This window comes from Osmerus eperlanus, chromosome 2, assembly GCF_963692335.1.
Source record: "Osmerus eperlanus chromosome 2, fOsmEpe2.1, whole genome shotgun sequence".
NCBI lineage: Eukaryota > Metazoa > Chordata > Actinopteri > Osmeriformes > Osmeridae > Osmerus > Osmerus eperlanus.
This window is the reverse complement of record NC_085019.1, coordinates 8,847,339-8,867,036: the sequence shown is the minus strand read 5'-3', so window position 1 is coordinate 8,867,036 and position 19,698 is coordinate 8,847,339. Positions and strand designations below refer to the sequence as shown.

Here is a 19,698-nt window from a genome sequence, read left to right as displayed (position 1 = left end):
TGCAGCCCTGACAGCTCACTCTCTCCACAGATGACGACCTGGTCATGTGTTTATGCATCACATCCTGTTCTGGGACATGGGAGAACCACATTATCAGCCATATAGGGGGAGGGGTCTGGGGTCTTTATGTAAACAATCCAAATTGTTTGCTCTGAGAGGCACTGGAGGCTCACCTTCCAGGAAGTTTTAAGGCAAACCAGGAAATGAGAGGAAACCAGGAAACAATATGCCCTTCATTAGCATTCAACATGTAGTTCAATGATACTACTTTAATACACATAACCATATTTTTTGTTGAAGAACCACAAGCACATATTTTATTTTCCTGAAAATAATACTGGTAATTACTATACCTTTAGAAGGTATTTTAGTTAAACATTGGCCCATCATCTTTAGAATCAGAATCAGAATTCGGTTTATTCGCCATGTATGTGCATAGAGTTTTATTGCATAGAGTTAGAAATGTGATTGTGAAAAAGGATGTTAGGTCAGCTGGTCCCTTGGTCAACATTGCACAATGTGGTAAATGTATTAGTTAGTCAGATGAGTTAGTGAGGGCTGGGTGAGGACAAAGGACTTCTGTAAATCCAATCTGCTTGGTACACTGACAGCTCTCTCTCTCTTTACTTCTGGTTTTCTCTCCTTTTCTCTATTTCATTCTCTCTTTCTTTATCTATCTGTCAGAGGGTATTTAAACACAAATATTTGCAGAATTTGTCTTTTGACACATTATTATTGTTCTTACTAAACACTTTTCACAACTTGGGGTGGGAAAACCCTTAGAAAACGTTGATTTCCTCAGTCATACAGTTGACGTGGGTGGAAATCTAGCTGAGTCTCCTCCCACCAACTCTCTCCTCCCTCTTCTTCAGACTTTCAGATCGGTCAGACATTCTCTGCCTGTCTCACAGGATTAAGCAGCTCCAGGCCAGTCCCAGCTCCAGGCCAGTTTATCCCCACGAGGCTTCAGGTAAGTGGGTAAGGGATGACCACTGGCCACCCTCCCCCCCTTGTGGGCCCCATGGGTGTTGTGAGTGGCAGGCACTGGAGGGACATGATGTGGACTGATCTTGTTATTTCCTAGCTCTGTTACACTGCAGAGCTAGCAGACGTTAGCATTTACGTCATCTTCATTAGTGTGTTTTGCTGTCTACAGATGGGCAGCGGCTCCTCTGGCCAGCTGGACCCTGACAGGATGTGTGCTGTATTTTTCACCTTGTTGGAATTTTACTGATCGAGGATACTAGCAGGACTGTGTGAGTCTTCCAAATTTCCTGTCATTAGCAGATTTACGGTCATTATATTCTTGGGATTCCGCCAAAAGAGATTGTGTGTTCAAAAACTGCTGGGAGTGTTTGTGATGAACGACAGGGAGATAGCTTTTGTGTGTTGCACACTCATGTGAGTGTGTATGTTTGTGCGAGTGTCTGTTTGAGTCCATCTGTGTGTAGATAACACAGGAACAGAACCAGGGTGGGGCTGGGGTCATGTTGCACTAATTCAGTTAGTGACCAGAACAGAACGGAGTTCTCTGAGAAGACTGTGATTCTATTCACTCTGGTCAGAAAGCACATCAGTGCAGGGTTACAACACACACACACACATCATCCATGGATGATAGTGCGTGTACAGGACAGAGGGTTTAGTAGCATCTTCACTACCTCTTCTACAGAGCTTGTCAGGAAGCTGTGCTGGAAGGCACTCCTGGAAGAATGTGGGAGGGGAATGAGGGGAAACAGAGAGAGAGAGAGCCAGTGAGAGAGAGGGAGAGTAAAAGAAAAAAAGGAATGTGTGTGGGAGTACCATGCTGTGCCAGGACACCAGAGTACTCAGGTTCCTGACTGAGGATTGGATACTGCACTGAAAGGATGAGAACAGCAACAAACCCGTATTCGATTCTGGTGTGGCTGTGCTGTGTCCTAGCAGAGTGCACAGAGATTTACTCTTTTGAAGATTCAGTTGTTTGTATTTTTGAGTTAACCTGGGTGTTCCTGGCCCTAGCGTTCTGTGTCTCCATGAGCATGTTCTGGACACAAACACACTTGTCTTGTCTTTATCTCCCTCCGCCCCGTGTGCTTTTGGGTCTCCCCAAATGACTACACCCTCAGTTTCCCATCACCAAACATGTTTAACAGGAACAAAGAAGAGGACGTGGAAGAACAGACCACAAGGACTTCTCTCTTATGAGGATAATGCCTTGCTTAGTCATGTGTCATTAGGGTGACTTTAATGGAAGGGCTGGATGGTGTAATGGAAAAATTCTAGCGGCACTGTGTAGATTTGAATAGTCAAGAGATGGTGGTTACAATAAATTTATTTTGCTTATACAGATCATGATTTAACAAAGTACTTTGTGATCAGTCATAACGAAGGAGGTGCTAGCCACAGGTCGTTCGCCAGAGTGATCCAGAACAACCCTAAAACCCTGCCTTATATAAACTTTAGATCAAATGGTTTTTCTGAACTCTGTGATTGGTCAGCACTGCTCAGTGACAGTTAAGACAATATAACCCCCCAGGTCAAGTGACCAAAGTCTTTTGATGTCACGGCTCTTTCTCTAAATGAGGACAGTAAAGATACCCTTAATGAAACACAAACAGGACACAGGACACAATCTCCTCGGCCAAAAGGTCAGGGCTGCTAGATCAACTGACCCATCTCCCTTTAGGCCACAGAACTCAAACATCCCCCAACCTCCGTGCCCCTAGCTTCTCAATCAGGCATCATAACCCAACACCATGAATACCTTAAGACCAACTGCAACATCCATTTGTTTAAACACAACCTCAGTCTATTAAAAATACATTCTTAGTAACTATATCAAAAAATGCCATCACATTCCTTACTTTTTCTTTTTAAACAACAAAGGCATACAAAAGCATAAGCATACAAAAATATAAAACATCCATACAGATATGGATGTAAGAAAATAAAGTAACCCCCTTTAATCAAAACATAACCCCAAAAATTACAAGAGAATTACATATCACTCACAGTAGCCTCTTCATCCTTAAATGGTGGAACTCAGTCAGAATCCTCTAAGGGACTATAGTTCATCATTTGAACAGCAAATGATTTAGCCATTGTCTTTTCCACAATCTTCCTTACACAGGGAAACAGACAACAAGCCAAAAACAATAGTATCAACAAAATGACACCTATTCCACACAAAACAGACAGAAGAACTGCCTTCCATTTACCAAACATTTCCCAAGAACCGTCAATCCATGACCAAACTCCTTTTGAATCATCAAATCCAGAATGTTCAGACAATTCTGATCTCAAAGTACGCATGCTTGATAATGCTTTAGTGACTGACCCATCACTCGCTGTATTATTGGGAATGTACGTACAACATGTATTATTGAAAAGTACACAAACACCCCCTTTTTCAGCCAACAACATGTCTAGAGCAATCCTGTTTTGCCATGCCATCTCTGAAGTCTTAGCCAATTGTTCTGATAATCCAGAAATCGCATCAACAGTGTAATTAATAAAACGTTGCTGATTATAATATATATAATTAATCCAATCCACATTTTTGTTAACCGTACAATGTACGCAAAAGATTTCTGATTTCTAGCTTTAAACTCAGTAGGCACCCCTCTTGGTACTCCAATACCATCTATGTAAATTCCACTATCAAAAGATCCAACAGGAGCGGCTCGTCTCTGTCTGCCTGAATCAACCGTCACATTTCCTAAAGGCTTAATCAACGTCTTACTAACTAACATCACCTTAGCACACACTCCCACCCATCCTTTTGGTAAACGTGATCTAATTCTACCCCCACAATACCAAAATGTATCAGCTATATCGCGTCCTGGATATACCAATGGGCCAGAAGGTGGTGGAGTATGATGTTTTCCCTCACTATCCACACGAACAGAGCTTCTATACTTGTAACAAGGGTGTAAAGTCCCATTAACATCTCTAAACTGCATCGCCTCACAGTATGGATTTACCACCCAAGTATGTCCACAAGTTCCAATCTTTACTTTCCCTTCACTAAAGTTCCCCACGAATACTGTTTTAACAATATCGGAACTTTTCTCGAAACACTCAAACTTTTGCCCTGGAACTATAACAAAATCAATCAGAACATCTTCCGTTCCCTCGTTCTCAATTGGTCCAGTAAGCATAGGACGTACTGCTGCACATCCTAGATTGGAATTTAAATACCAAGCACTAGAACACTGGTAATGATAGCAGTTAGTGGGACAGACTGGACAATTCCTGAACAAAACCAGATGACTACTGTCCACACATCTCGTTTTATCTATGTCACCTGAAATAATTAGATGGTAATTAAAATCATAACAACTAGTTGAATTAAATGGAGCTGGCATAATCAGTGAAACATCCTTAAGTGGCTGGCAATACACACATGGTGGGTGTTCTTCGCCTAAAACTTGTTTTACTGAATATGTTGTTAACTTATACCAAGAATTAAACTCCATCTCCGATTCCATTTCATCTACAACCTCTCTCTCATCACTTTTCAACATCTGGAACGTTGCAGGTGAAACAGTTGAAGTCATTGGATCTATTGTCATAGTATCATCAGAATTATGCATACTTTTATTAAAATACAAAAGCGAAAATACATTAAGAGCAATAAGAAATGCCATTCCCAAGACAAAACCCACTGCACCCCGTATACCACAAAGTCCAGGTTGTCGGAACTGATGCCATGGTCGTGCATCCGTAGTGGCCATCTTCAGTTGAATGTAGGCAAACTTCTGTCAGGCGGTGTAGTCTAGTCGAATCGATTGCAAACGACGATCAAATTGCTCAGGGCAACTTTCAACGACACTGCACTTCGCGTACAGCTCGGAAATTTCCTTGGTACTACGCAGAACGCGTATCCTCTGCTTCCGTCTCCAGACAAGGTGCACGCTTGCAATGGTTAGCGTGTATCCACGTTGCTCTCCCCTCGATCTTAACCGCCGGATTAGTCGTCAGGAGAATCTGGTATGGCCCCGTCCACCTTGGGTTTTACCAGGCGTTTCAGGTCCTTCACCACGATCCAGTCATCTGGTATCAAATCATGCAGCGGTCCAGTCATAGGAATAGCCTCCTTCACCTGCCTGTGAATCTCACACAAAATAGACTCCAAAAAGGTTGCACAGTGATAAACAAGCACATTCTCACAGAGTTAAAGGTAACTGACTTCTTGTCGTCTGACTTCGTCTTCAAAGTTCTGTTCTCTCATTCAACTGAAGTGATTAACACAATGTTGAATCCTATCAACACCAAAATAACTTCCTTAAACAAGTGTGACCCATTATCATTACATAACCTCAAAGAAAAATCCCATCGAAGAATAATCTAAATTAACAAAAGCTTGATCACTGAGCCCCTGAGAAGTCTAAAACTTCTTCCCATCAACAATCATTAAACAGTATCACTTCTCCAAAAATTGAACTCTACAAAATCCATCTATCAATACCCAAATGGTTTCTCTAACCTTAACTGTGAAGCTTATCGTGTTTAAATTCCTTTTCTCATAATACTTGTCCCACATATGAAGTATTAACAAAATGACCATGCATCCATTACAAATCCTCTTGTATGCTAAAATAATGCATTCTTCTTGATATCACACAAACTGTAGAGGCATGATCTTTCCATGTGTTAACTTAGCAAAATCTCAAGATAAATGTTTTATGCAGACCATACAACCTCCATTTTTTATTCTCATATCCTTCCTTTTTCCAAAACGCATTTTCTTGTGGATTTGTCCAAGTTCGAATCTCCATTCCACCATTCCTTTCTCCATCTGTCCGCTGTATTCTGTAATTCTTATCAAATATACTCAAACAAAACAAAATTCTCACTCTGGGTTAAATACAGTCCAATATTTTCAACTCAGCAATATCATATCAAACCCTCACAATCCTATCACAAATCCAAACTACTGAAGCTAAATTCATAAAACCATAAAACCCCCATAGTCACTCTCTGTTTGGATCAGTCAGTCATAAATTCCTAAACGTCATCTCTTCCTCTCTAAGAAGCCTGCGCTTCCCTTAAAGAACCTGTAACAAATGTTGTATCAAGGTCACACAACAATTTTCCTCAAAAGAGTCCTGTAAGCCCAAATTTGTCAAGTTAGGCTCATCCGGACATAGCAACATCATCTCATCACTTCCTGTAAACATATCAACATCAAAAACATATTCTAGTTAGTTCATCAATGCATTCAGGCAATCTAGAAACTGCTCCAGCTAGTATCAGCACTAGCATTTTCCCTGTGGAATAATCATAATTGTTAGAGTGAATTCCACATTTGCATACAGCAAGTTGTGTCCCAGATCAAACTAAGAAACTTCCTGTTTCCATACCTTTCCCAAAATCATATGTAACACCAATGATGTATTTAACTATCAGTAAAAATATTTTAACTCTTTTCCCTTTTATGAATTAACAAGCTTACACTGAAGCAACCAACCTTTGAACCAATTTGTATAAAATAAAACTATTTTTAGAAAACAGCCAAATTACGAATAACCTCAACTTTTAGTCTCTTATCATCTTTTCTTCAAAAACCTTTAGGAACAGTTCAAATGAATACCTTTAAATTTCAGATTCCCTTTTAATTTTTCCCTGTAATTAAATTCACCAAATCAACTCTCTCTTTTTCCAAGACATGTAGAAAACTAGCATCACTACCCTAAACCAGAATTTAATCTGTATGACTCCAAAATAAAACATAGACCATAAAATATTCTTAATGTAACCATTAGCCAAACTTATACCCCATCTATATTTCTATATAGGTTAGATAGGTAGAACTTCATAACTTGCTTTGGCTGCAGTCCAGAACAAGCTACTTAGCACAACCATCACACCACAATTTATCAGACTTCATGAGTCTTCCCAAATTATTTCAAAACCAAATTATCATAACCCTCTTTATGAACCAATACCATAATGATACAACCTCATCACAGCCTAACTGTTTATCCCAAAACATTGTACCATGCCCTTAAGACAAAAGAAAATATAAACTCTCCTTTTTTTTTTAAACCTTTAAATTCACAATTTAACATAAACCCGTAGAACAAAACCTTATTCTTTAACTCCTTAAAAGTTTCATCAAAGCATGTAATGTATACACCTTTGAATATTCCTATATTTTCCAGCTATCTCAATTACTCTTTGTTAGTGAATCAACTCAAATAAACAATCGCGCATTTCAAACTCGCATCAAACAGCGCGCTCTGGAACAAAGCAAAAACTCTCAACCTTTTTTCATTTCTTTTAAACAACACAGATGGTTGGCGTTTACCAGCTATTCACTTAATTTTGCTAAAGTATAACTTTTTCCAATCCAATTAGAACTAATTTATGAACCAGGGTCTAATTTCTGCATTTTTATGGATACCATCACACACCACAGATTTTCCGCTCGTAAATACAAGTTCTGGTCTGAAAGGCTCCTACCTCCCAGTTTGGCTAGGATTTAGAACAAATGTTAAATCATACATTTGTAAACCACCAAACTTCGAATTAATCTAAACGGACACATCTTTCACCATTAATACTCACATAAGTATGCAGAATTACACCCTCTGGGATCACCTTTGTAAGACTCAACGTAACGGGACTTTTTTTTTTGTAGCCCCCACCTTTCCTCGGAATTTCTGAAACTCATTTAAAATGTCCTCAAACAAACAAAACCTTGTTAGCAAATGTCTCAAAATACTCATCACGTAACATATTTCAAAAGTAACCAAATTAATATGTAAATTCGCTTCAAATTTATCTATTTCTCTACATTTTCGTCTTAGTCAATTTCTCAATTTCCATCTGCGCATGCGTCATGCGGTTACTCATCCTGGATCTCAAATATCAGGCTGCAATTCCTTTACTAGCCTGTACCCGCCTGTCGGTGTGTTAGTTTGTTAGCCAATGTCGTTGCCATAGTTGCAAATTCAACTTCCTGGACTCTCCTTTGTCTCAGGACAGAACAAAATGCACTTCCTCCACGTTTTCACCATTAGCCATTAACCAACAGTCACAGCCTAGATTTTCTTTACAATTACAACCATTAGTACTATTTTATTTTCAACATAAAAATTAGGCTCCGAAATCTACACATGCACCTAATATCACTCGTCAGAGGACGACAGTTTACCCATGTATTAGCATTCTGGTTGGACAAAGCTTCAACTTCAAGTCCATTTAAATAGGTAAATATGAATACCACCAAACCCAACACATTTCAACAAATCATCTCAGCAGCAATAAACACACATATGTAGCACCTTTGCCCTTGACAACAATCGCAATTCAGTCTCTTTAACTAGTTCCCCTTGTATACACTTAAGTCCCTCGGACTGGCTCAATCGTTCTAATCACTTCTTCATAACCCTTTACATATTTCTTTAAACAACAGTAACATCTGTGAACTTCCACAAAATTAAAAATAAAACCATCGAACATTTCCAGACATAAACCAAATTATTCCTTAAACAACATAACATTTCCGTTTGAACACATAACTTTCTATAAAAGTTTCAATAACCCCGGGATTGTAATTCTTAAAATGAATACCGCTTTTATTGCCAAAACTGGCCTTTTACCAATTATCCTACCCAAACACTAAATTTCCAGCGCGTTATTCAATAACGAATCAAGCTCATAATATAGAAAATCGGTCAGTACATAATTTCCAAATCAAGAGTATGGCAACTCACAATATTTTCTTAAGTTTGACAAAGAAACTGAAACACACATCTGTCTTCCAACCAATATACTTCACAATTCAACGTCAAATTCTCAATAAAATGAGTGTTTTTTTTTTTTTGCACTCATGTGTGGGCACTGCACGCAGAATGAGCTTCACTGAAAGAATCAACTTCCGCTAGGCTCAAGCGCATGCGCCTCTTTTCAAGTGGAGAATTCAGTCAAAGAATTAACATTAGCATTTTCAAAACAGAATGTCTCCGTCTTCAAAAACAAATGCCTTCTGGCGGTAATCAGACCGATGTAAAGTCTAACATCAAATATATAACGGTTAACACAGAGTTGTAAAACAATATAACAAGTCAATCGTCTCTCCTCTACCAACAGTGTCATAACCGATAAACATTGTACGCCACCATTTCGGAACTCAACTTCCGGTCACGAACCCCTCTGATTTGAGAGTTCACTCACAATTTCCCAAAAAAAAACTTTCAACAGTGATGACACATCTCCGGACATTCACGTACATTTTGCTCAAATTCCCACAATTAAAGCACGCATTTTGGGTTGACCTTACCTAGCAATTCGTGTTGGCCTACATGTTTTTTCAACAGCATGTCAACACGCTCTGCATCAGCTTTGACCATAGCCCACAACACGCTTATTCCAAACACAACAGGGACTCAAACCCTTTGTTCCAGAGAGGACTTTAACCTTTCCGTCTTGGAAACACAATGGAAATTGCAAGTCAAGGCACAAGCTTCAATCTTTGCGGGAATCCAAAGCAAATCTATAAAAAACATTCCAGGATCCTACTTTCTTGACTTTTCCTAGATATAACCGGCTGTCAGAAGAAATGGCAAATGTCTGACCTCTTCGTATTCTGTTCTCGCATTCCCGCAAACCCTCATGCGCCCGCGCATCCTGCCGCAACACCCCTGGCTGCGGATGAGGCGAAATTTGTTTGCGGAACAGCCAGAAAATCTCAATCGTGAATCTGTGGGGAAATAGATGAAAAATTCCCCACACTATTCTGTCCTAATATTTCTTTATCCCTCTACCTATCTCCATCCAATCAGAAAAAAAGCTCTCCAATCAGGCTAAAATCTATTCTTTTCTCCACTTCCAAAAAAATCGGGTATCTATTTCTCTCCACGAACCCATTTCGCAATACAATAAGGTCCTTAAAACAAAACGACTCCACACTCGAAAATCCACATTTATCAATCCATATTTGCATTTGCAATAAACTATCGTTACCATACTTTTGCTTCATGCAATCGATGTTTAGACAGGTCAATTCTGCCTCCAGACCATTCATTTTTAGAATTACAATCCATAAACGATAACCAACAACGGAAAATAAAGACACAATTACCCCTTTTCTTTTCTAAAAACAATTAAATTCCGACTTCCCAACTTTCAATGAAAATAACTGCACAATCTTAAATTACAAATATTCAAACCGAAAAAATAATTAAAATTTCGAAAAGTAATTAAAATTTTGATTTTTGTAATTTGTATATAGCTTGAATAATAGACACCATTAGTTACTCATACTTCTTTTAACCTCAAAAAACATATAAAACAAAAATGAACACGCGTGTTGCAAACTTAAAACCTCTACTTTGAAATTTCACAGCCCTATACTTCCTAAACTTTTTCTTTTCTTTGTTCTCCACCTTCAGGGACTCAAACCCTTTGTAAACACTCACTCACACAGCTGATTTCCTCACAAGTATACTTTTCTCTTGGGACTTAGAATCACGTTTAGGCCGTTAATAAATAAGAACTGCACCAATGCCAATACAATTTCTCAAACTATCACTAACCCAACATATTCTAATCCTTAGGGTCTCAAAAAGACACATAACACGATATAACATGTGAATTTATCTCCCTCTATGTGTTTGTTCGTCAACAACACTACCTCTATGTGTGTCCGTCGACACACTTCTGCAGACATTTTTTTTACGACTTTCACGTAAAAGGTAGGTTCAACAACCTTACCTTATTAATTCGTACGACTTTACACGTACAGGACAGTTTTACCTCTGCCCAATTACTTACTTAACCGAATTATTGACAATAGCCTAAAAAACACACATTTAGACAACTCAATATCACACAGTAACCAAAAGAATATCTCACCGGTTCTTTTGAAGACCCCGCGTCAGCCACAAAACGTCCAACGGGCGCCCCCCCTGGCCCTGCTGTCTCACGCATGGCGGAAGGAAAGGCGGTTTTTTGCCGGAAGATCAATTCGCCGAGGGGAGCCGCCTGCTGAACGCCGTAGACCAACGAGGATCCCCGTACTGGCCACCAAGTGTAATGGAAAAATTCTAGCGGCACTGTGTAGATTTGAATAGTCAAGAGATGGTGGTTACAATAAATTTATTTTGCTTATACAGATCATGATTTAACAAAGTACTTTGTGATCAGTCATAACGAAGGAGGTGCTAGCCACAGGTCGTTCGCCAGAGTGATCCAGAACAACCCTAAAACCCTGCCTTATATAAACTTTAGATCAAATGGTTTTTCTGAACTCTGTGATTGGTCAGCACTGCTCAGTGACAGTTAAGACAATATAACCCCCCAGGTCAAGTGACCAAAGTCTTTTGATGTCACGGCTCTTTCTCTAAATGAGGACAGTAAAGATACCCTTAATGAAACACAAACAGGACACAGGACACAATCTCCTCGGCCAAAAGGTCAGGGCTGCTAGATCAACTGACCCATCTCCCTTTAGGCCACAGAACTCAAACATCCCCCAACCTCCGTGCCCCTAGCTTCTCAATCAGGCATCATAACCCAACACCATAAATACCTTAAGACCAACTGCAACATCCATTTGTTTAAACACAACCTCAGTCTATTAAAAATACATTCTTAGTAACTATATCAAAAAATGCCATCACAATGGTGAAAGGTCAGTTCCTCAGCTTGTCTTTATAGGGCCTTTGTAGAAGTGAAGCATTGTTTGTACTCTGCACTTCACCCTTCACCTACGTACAGCAAATAGCAACTTGCCATAGCAACGACAAGTCTGTCAGGTTATAGAAATATATCATAAAAAGGTTGAATCATCCTCAAAGGTGATTTGTTTTCACTTGTTCCTCATCACAGCTTAGACAACCATCAAGATGGAGAAAGGATACGCCCCAGATGAGTCAGCCCCCCCCTATCCCGGACCCCCAGTCAACTACGGGGGTATGGCTCCGGGCTCACACCCAGGAATGTACCCCCAGCCTGGCTACCCCCCGGCACCCGGCCCACCCTCCCAGCCTGGGTTCCAGCCAGGTCCCTATCAGGGAGGTGAGTGTCTGGTTTTGCACATGGTGTCCTATCAACACACCCATGACCTTTGTAGGCTATTACCGAGATAACGTTCCAACAAAGGACTGAGACATTTCAGCACACTTGAGCAATGAGCTTTACTGGTGTTCAAACACATAATGATTAATCAGAAACTATATACTGAAAAGGAATGACTGCGGATGACTTACGATCACTGTAATTGTTCCCACCCCATCCTCTCTCCACTCCTCTTTCTATCAAGGTGTGTACCCCCCTGCCCCCCAGTACCCTGTTGGAGTACCTACACCAGTCACTACAGGTGAGGTGGCGCAACCTTCACACCCCTAGGTGATTGAGAGGTGACACACACAAGTACAAAAAACATACACATTCACACACTCATCTCACAATGAAGGATGTCAATACAAATGTCCGTGCAGTTCAGCTTAGGCTTAAAGGAACAAATGGACAACGTTCTGTTTGACTTCCAGACCATGTGGTAAGCTTGAATCATAGCAGTTCTTGTATGCGCGTGAAACTTGCCAGTTTCCATTAGACAACCACAACTTCACAGCAGCAACCCACATTTTGTTATTTATACGTCAAATGGACATCAATTACAGGATGTAAGCCTCTAGAATATGTTCAGTTAGAGCTCATAAGCGATGATATGATTCTTTTTCTTTTGAGACTTCTTTTGAGACAGTTCAAGAAGCATGAGCTAAATCACCAAGGGAAACGGTTTCGTTGGAAATCAAGGCACACTGACCTAACTTCTCCCAATTCCTAACAACACCGATTAAACACGTTCACTAACAAAAAAACATCTGGCAACAAACGCCATGGCATCCTGTCAACAGGATGTTGTAAATTATTATTATGTGGGGCCTCCATACCTCACGAACAACACCATTGGTACTTCTGGTATATTGCTGTATGTTGGGTTTCTGTGGCGCTCTTGCCCGTCAGTAAGTAGTAATCTAATTTAGAGGCTATCTGAGATGGATAGGGAAACAGTGAATCCACTGTGTTTCACAGTATGTTGCAGCCTGGCCTGCTGTTGTTGGTTTTCAAATTTGACTTTCAAACTTGTCTTTAACACTATCCCAGTGTCTAAGTTGGGTCTGCATGTTTTTATGGAAATCTGTATAACGTAACACAACAGTCTGCCTAGGTTGTACATCTTACAGCCATGCAACCTGCCAGCTCTTTTATACCCTGTAAGACCCCCGGTAGTACATTTACATTTATGCATTTAGCAGACGCTTTTATCAAAAGCGACTTCCAGAAGAGAGTTTTTACAAAAGTGCATAGATCACTGATCATAACAACGAGATAGCCCCAAACATTGCAGGTAGCCAAAACATGAAACATACATTGAGAAAACTAAATAAGTCCCAAAGGGAAGAACCACAAGAGCATGTAGTTGAACAAGTTACAATTAAACAATTTAACAACATGAACCTCAAAAGTGCAAGGGTGCACCTGTGGGAAAAAAGCAAGCAACAAAAATATATTACACAGCAAGTACAATAGTTTTAAGTCAGTTACAACTAACCAACAAGAGCAACAAGACTCTCAATAAGAGTCATTGTGATCCTGAAACATCAGGTCCAGCCAATCATTCCTGGTAGTAAAATTACAACGTCATTTTTAGCTCTCTAATTGCTCATTTCTTTTTTTTTGAAAGATCACATTTATCCAATGGCATTGCAAGGCAAGACAATAGGACCCATTGGCTATATAAATGTGGTCTTTTTTAACAGGGTTAAAACAAATCCTTTGATGCTTTCTGAAACTACAAGGAAGTGGAAGGGGTTCGCACCCCTGCAGTGTGCACGTACAGAGGTGAGAGTGTGCAGAGGCTGTGGTCAAACTCTTGTGTTGTGTTGAAGAGTCATCTGAATGCAAAGTGGCTCACCACCAGCCAACAAAGAGTTTAACATCCAAGTTATACATCCTCCAGCTCCTCTGATCTGTAGCATATAAGAGTCAGGGCAGTCAAGGTAACTCTCTGTCTGCACAGTTGTCATAGTATATGTGTTTAGTGTAGAAGAGACAACACTACTTGTTGTTAATTCATATTTACATTCAGCTTCAGAACATCCAGAGGCCGCTTTTATCAAAAGCGACTTCCAGAAGAGAGTTTTTACAAAAGTGCATAGATCACTGATCATAACAACGAGATAGCCCCAAACATTGCAGGTAGCCAAAACATGAAACATACATTGAGAAAACTAAATAAGTCCCAAAGGGAAGAACCACAAGAGCATGTAGTTGAACAAGTTACAATTAAACAATTTAACAACATGAACCTCAAAAGTGCAAGGGTGCACCTGTGGGAAAAAAGCAAGCAACAAAAATATATTACACAGCAAGTACAATAGTTTTAAGTCAGTTACAACTAACCAACAAGAGCAACAAGACTCTCAATAAGAGTCATTGTGATCCTGAAACATCAGGTCCAGCCAATCATTCCTGGTAGTAAAATTACAACGTCATTTTTAGCTCTCTAATTGCTCATTTCTTTTTTTTGGAAAGATCACATTTATCCAATGGCATTGCAAGGCAAGACAATAGGACCCATTGGCTATATAAATGTGGTCTTTTTTAACAGGGTTAAAACAAATCCTTTGATGCTTTCTGAAACTACAAGGAAGTGGAAGGGGTTCGCACCCCTGCAGTGTGCACGTACAGAGGTGAGAGTGTGCAGAGGCTGTGGTCAAACTCTTGTGTTGTGTTGAAGAGTCATCTGAATGCAAAGTGGCTCACCACCAGCCAACAAAGAGTTTAACATCCAAGTTATACATCCTCCAGCTCCTCTGATCTGTAGCATATAAGAGTCAGGGCAGTCAAGGTAACTCTCTGTCTGCACAGTTGTCATAGTATATGTGTTTAGTGTAGAAGAGACAACACTACTTGTTGTTAATTCATATTTACATTCAGCTTCAGAACATCCAGAGGCCGCTTTTATCAAAAGCGACTTCCAGAAGAGAGTTTTTACAAAAGTGCATAGATCACTGATCATAACAACGAGATAGCCCCAAACATTGCAGGTAGCCAAAACATGAAACATACATTGAGAAAACTAAATAAGTCCCAAAGGGAAGAACCACAAGAGCATGTAGTTGAACAAGTTACAATTAAACAATTTAACAACATGAACCTCAAAAGTGCAAGGGTGCACCTGTGGGAAAAAAGCAAGCAACAAAAATATATTACACAGCAAGTACAATAGTTTTAAGTCAGTTACAACTAACCAACAAGAGCAACAAGACTCTCAATAAGAGTCATTGTGATCCTGAAACATCAGGTCCAGCCAATCATTCCTGGTAGTAAAATTACAACGTCATTTTTAGCTCTCTAATTGCTCATTTCTTTTTTTTGGAAAGATCACATTTATCCAATGGCATTGCAAGGCAAGACAATAGGACCCATTGGCTATATAAATGTGGTCTTTTTTAACAGGGTTAAAACAAATCCTTTGATGCTTTCTGAAACTACAAGGAAGTGGAAGGGGTTCGCACCCCTGCAGTGTGCACGTACAGAGGTGAGAGTGTGCAGAGGCTGTGGTCAAACTCTTGTGTTGTGTTGAAGAGTCATCTGAATGCAAAGTGGCTCACCACCAGCCAACAAAGAGTTTAACATCCAAGTTATACATCCTCCAGCTCCTCTGATCTGTAGCATATAAGAGTCAGGGCAGTCAAGGTAACTCTCTGTCTGCACAGTTGTCATAGTATATGTGTTTAGTGTAGAAGAGACAACACTACTTGTTGTTAATTCATATTTACATTCAGCTTCAGAACATCCAGAGGCCTTGCTAGAAATGCCCTAACTTGAACAGGACACACCAGGGGGCCAGTCTCCTATCTCTTCCAGCAACATTCTCTTAGAATCAACCATTCCCAATGTAATCATATGATGATCTGCATACATGTCCCATTTGGTTCCTTCTCTTGTTTTCCTCACATATTTGTGTTTATTTAGTACCTAAGTCGGCATGAAGTGAGGCTCAAACGTGCTTAGATGTGTGACCACCAGGTGTCAGCACTTACTTGTGCAACGATGTCAGCGGTCGCTGTCTAAAAGCTGGCAATTTGGCATTTGCCTTTCTTCCCTTCCCCTATCTTGACCAACCGTTCTCCCCCTTTCTCAACTAGGCAGTATGACACGTCCATAGATCTAAACTGTATGCTCTCAGCTTGTGTCTGTGCATCACTAAAATATGGAGGGAGAGGATGACAGAAGGGACTGCGCCGAAAAGAGAAAGGTGTAGTACACTTTGTTTCTAAATCTACTGTGTATTCACTGTCTCTCTCCTTCTGCATCCCTCTGTCTCCCTCTCTGGCTCTCTCCCGCTGTCTGCCTCCCCTTGTCCCTCTCTTCTCTCGCTCCCCGTCTGTCTGTCCAGTGACCACGGTGGTGGTGACTCCAGCACTGAGGGACGCTCCCGGCCAGGCAATGTGTCCCCACTGCAGGGAGAACGTGGTCACCAAGACAGAACACTCCGCTGGCCTGCTGGCCTGGCTCGTCTGTGGAGGCCTCACCATCACCGGGTAAGACAGGTGTCCTTACTCTGGCACAAATCAGCTTTGTTTAGCTTCACTCACCCTGACTTCCCATAAGAGACTGCTAGGGCAACTGTGAACCTAACTAGGGTGCTACAGCCATCACCAATTCAGCATGGTATGTGTAGAAGCCGTCAACTCTCATGGATTCCATTTCATTTGCTGGTATTTGTCATTTCCTGTCCAATGTACCCCCCCCCCTCCCCCTCCAGGTGCTGGCTCTGCTGCTGCATCCCATTCTGTGTGGACTCCATGCAGGATGTGGTGCATCGCTGCCCCAACTGCAACGGCATGATCTACGTCTACAAACGCATATGATCGGGTTCAGCTCCCTCGACGGGATCAGCCCACGTATAAGAACTGTCCACCAATCAGCCCTTTTTTTAACATTCCGTAGCCTTCCGTGACGTAAAGCTTTTTTGGGGAGAACATTTTCAATATATGCAAATAGTCCCCTCTTTTACAGCAGTCAATCTGCTCTTAAAATCCAATCAGAATGAGAGTGATTTCACCTTTCTAGAACTAGTTCACACTTTCCCCTGTGCTGATGTTATGACTTACTGAAATTATGTTAGCAGTCATTTTATGCCAAGGCCCAGCAAGCTTTGCAAACACAAAATGTATGTCGCTCCCAATACTGGCCACGGCTGTATATAGGCATAAGTGAACCGTGTCAAATATACAGTGAATCCACAGTGAAACTCAAAATAGATCTTTTAAAAGAATGTTTCTTCTACTAAACACAGTTTTGTGGTGTCGGTTGTGATCTTCTGTTCGTTATATCCATTATGATGGAGCCGTTACCTATGATTACAACAGATTGTTTATGGATACGCCTCTTTAGCCTTGCCTTAATTCCTCTATGAGGCCTGGATTGTCTGTATCTGAGATGTGATGAATCATCTTCTGAGATGGCCTGGGAAATGGAGACTCATTCCTGCACCACAGTAATTGAAGGATGACAAACTCCAATCAGACTGCTGGGGTGATAATGTGTTGTGTCACCAACTTCCTCCCTCTCAGTCAGAGCCTTTAGCCAGTCAAGTCTGGGCCACACAAATGAGATCCGGATTATTCCAAAGAGGAGAGGTGGCACTGTGGCGTGATTAGTGTTAAAGTGGCTACACAGGGGGATAGTGATTTCCCTGTTGCTTCTAGGAAATTAATTCAGCACATAGATGTTCTAGGAAAGTCTGTACCAGTTGGGCGCTGGTATACATGTCCAGACTAGTAATGCAGTTGTTGTTGACCATTGGTTCAAGTGAGTGTGGGGTGGGTATGTTTGACAAAAACACATTTGCCTTCATAGCCAATAAATGGCTGCCTGTGGAACTGTAAACTCCACAAACTCTAAAACATTGCCAGGTGTTTTTCTATTTTTTCATTCTTTCTGCAGGCACTCATGACTTATTCCACAACGCAACGTAATCAAAGCTAGAAATTGGTTGGCTAAGGAGACGTTGGTCCCAGTGATTACAAAGAAGAAGTTTGAAGTCTTGGATAGATCACCGGCTCCAAACTAATGTTGTGGGTCCTATTAATTGCTATAGAGAGTTTTGAATTGAGCCAGGGGGAGAGAGAGGAGGGAGGTACCCCTGGGACGAGCAATGACAACTTATTTGGGGCTTTTGTTGCTAACGGCAATACTAATTAATCACACACTGTTGTATTGGATAGAGGGGAAAGATTTACTGAAAAAGAGGGGGGGAGAGATGAAGGGAGGGAGAGTGGTGTGTGCTGACTGCCTCAGACTGTTAAACACATTGAACTCAGTGAACCGAAGGTAGAGTAGCTATATTCTAGATGAGGCAAGGAGCCAGAAGGAGAAACTTAGGGCTTGGAGAGCAGGGAAGCCAGAGTCTGTGCATGTTGTGTGTGTGCACAGCTAAGACTAAACAGTGTATACTGTTCGCCTGCACACTATGTGCCTTGTGACTGTTGGTATGTGCACATGTTTGTTGTGTTTATCCGTCAATGGACTTCTGTTCATTACTGTGTATGTCATTCTGCTACCGTCTAAGTGTCGATACAATTGGACATTCCATAAATCTGTGATACACACATGAACACAAACACACACTCCCCTGTGTTGCTCTGCTGCGGAGTGGTGCTGTGGACGTGTGTGAACCAATCGGAGCGACTGTTTGATTGATGGGCTGTCGGATAACTCTCATTTACATCCTATGTTTCTGACATGTAATCAGGGGGGGAGAGAAACAAATGAAGTCAAACAAAATGGAGGAATAGCTTCCTTCTTTTTGGTAACTGGATGTGCAGGGTGAATGCAGCTTAACCCCATGTTCGTCTAGCAGTATGTCACACACACACACACACACACTTTCTGCATCATGTCTTCTTTCCTGTACACCTGTCTCAGGAGGAAGAACAGGTGGCCTATTGTCTTTGTACTGTAGGACATGCAGAAATGAATGATTCTGCTTCAGGTCTGTTCTACGCTTTGGTCAGAGTCCCTCCCTTTTTCTTTGGCTCCCTCTTTCCCCTCCCTCTCTTTTTGTTCCTGTCTTTGAGTCGGAGCAGGGCCCCCCAGACCAGGCGCTGACTGCAGAGGAACCTGCTCAGTGTCACATGCAACAGTCGACAGAGTCGATGCTTGTCAGTTTGTGTTCCTCCTAATGGGTGCTGTGTGCTGCTCTCTTGACACTGGAGGACGGGGGCTCAAAGGGAGCCTCCTGTAGGGCACTAAAGGGCGGTGCGGAGGATCGGGTGTCAAACTAGCCCCCCTTGCCCCCCAGCTTTAGGCGGTTGTGACCTTTTACAGGATACTTTCTTTGGAGGTTCTTTGGCAGCTTGGGGCTTTCTACACTGGATCTCTATTTAGATAAATAAATACTCTGCTTGATTTTGATAAATAAATAATGATTTCAATTGTTTTATTTATGTTGACCATGCTAACAGTACACTTTGGTTTTATGTCCGTCTGTAACGTAAATGCAATATCCATAAACCAGTGCGAAATGTAAAACTAGGTATGATTGGTGTTGGTTCCCTTGGTGACAGTGAATTACGGTTTTAATGACATTTCTGTAGTAGGATGGACTGGTTCACTGACGTCAAGTAAATTCCCTGGATGCTTCTCAAAGTCCTTTGAGACTAAGTAAATGGAGAAATGCAGAAAGAA

The 19,698-nt window shown here is 41.1% G+C and overlaps 1 protein-coding gene across 1 annotated transcript; it reads left to right on the top strand.

The window, feature by feature from the left end:
• The first annotated feature begins 712 nt into the window (after positions 1 to 712).
• On the top strand, positions 713 to 17,300 carry LOC134011859 (lipopolysaccharide-induced tumor necrosis factor-alpha factor homolog). The gene is made up of 5 exons (XM_062451364.1): positions 713 to 970; positions 11,821 to 12,009; positions 12,254 to 12,310; positions 16,403 to 16,547; positions 16,772 to 17,300. The coding sequence occupies exons 2-5, from the start codon at positions 11,838 to 11,840 to the stop codon at positions 16,875 to 16,877; spliced, it is 480 nt and encodes a 159-aa protein (XP_062307348.1). The 5' UTR covers positions 713 to 970; positions 11,821 to 11,837; the 3' UTR covers positions 16,878 to 17,300.
• The last annotated feature ends 2,398 nt before the right edge of the window (positions 17,301 to 19,698 follow it).

Bases quoted from the DNA above. Each gene is read 5' to 3' on its own strand.
- LOC134011859 (XM_062451364.1), top strand. From the start codon at position 11,838: ATGGAGAAAGGATACGCCCCAGATGAGTCAGCCCCCCCCTATCCCGGA. The intron at 12,010-12,253 runs GTGAGTGTCTGG...CTTTCTATCAAG, and splicing joins GCCAGGTCCCTATCAGGGAG to GTGTGTACCCCCCTGCCCCC. The intron at 12,311-16,402 runs GTGAGGTGGCGC...CTGTCTGTCCAG, and splicing joins ACCTACACCAGTCACTACAG to TGACCACGGTGGTGGTGACT.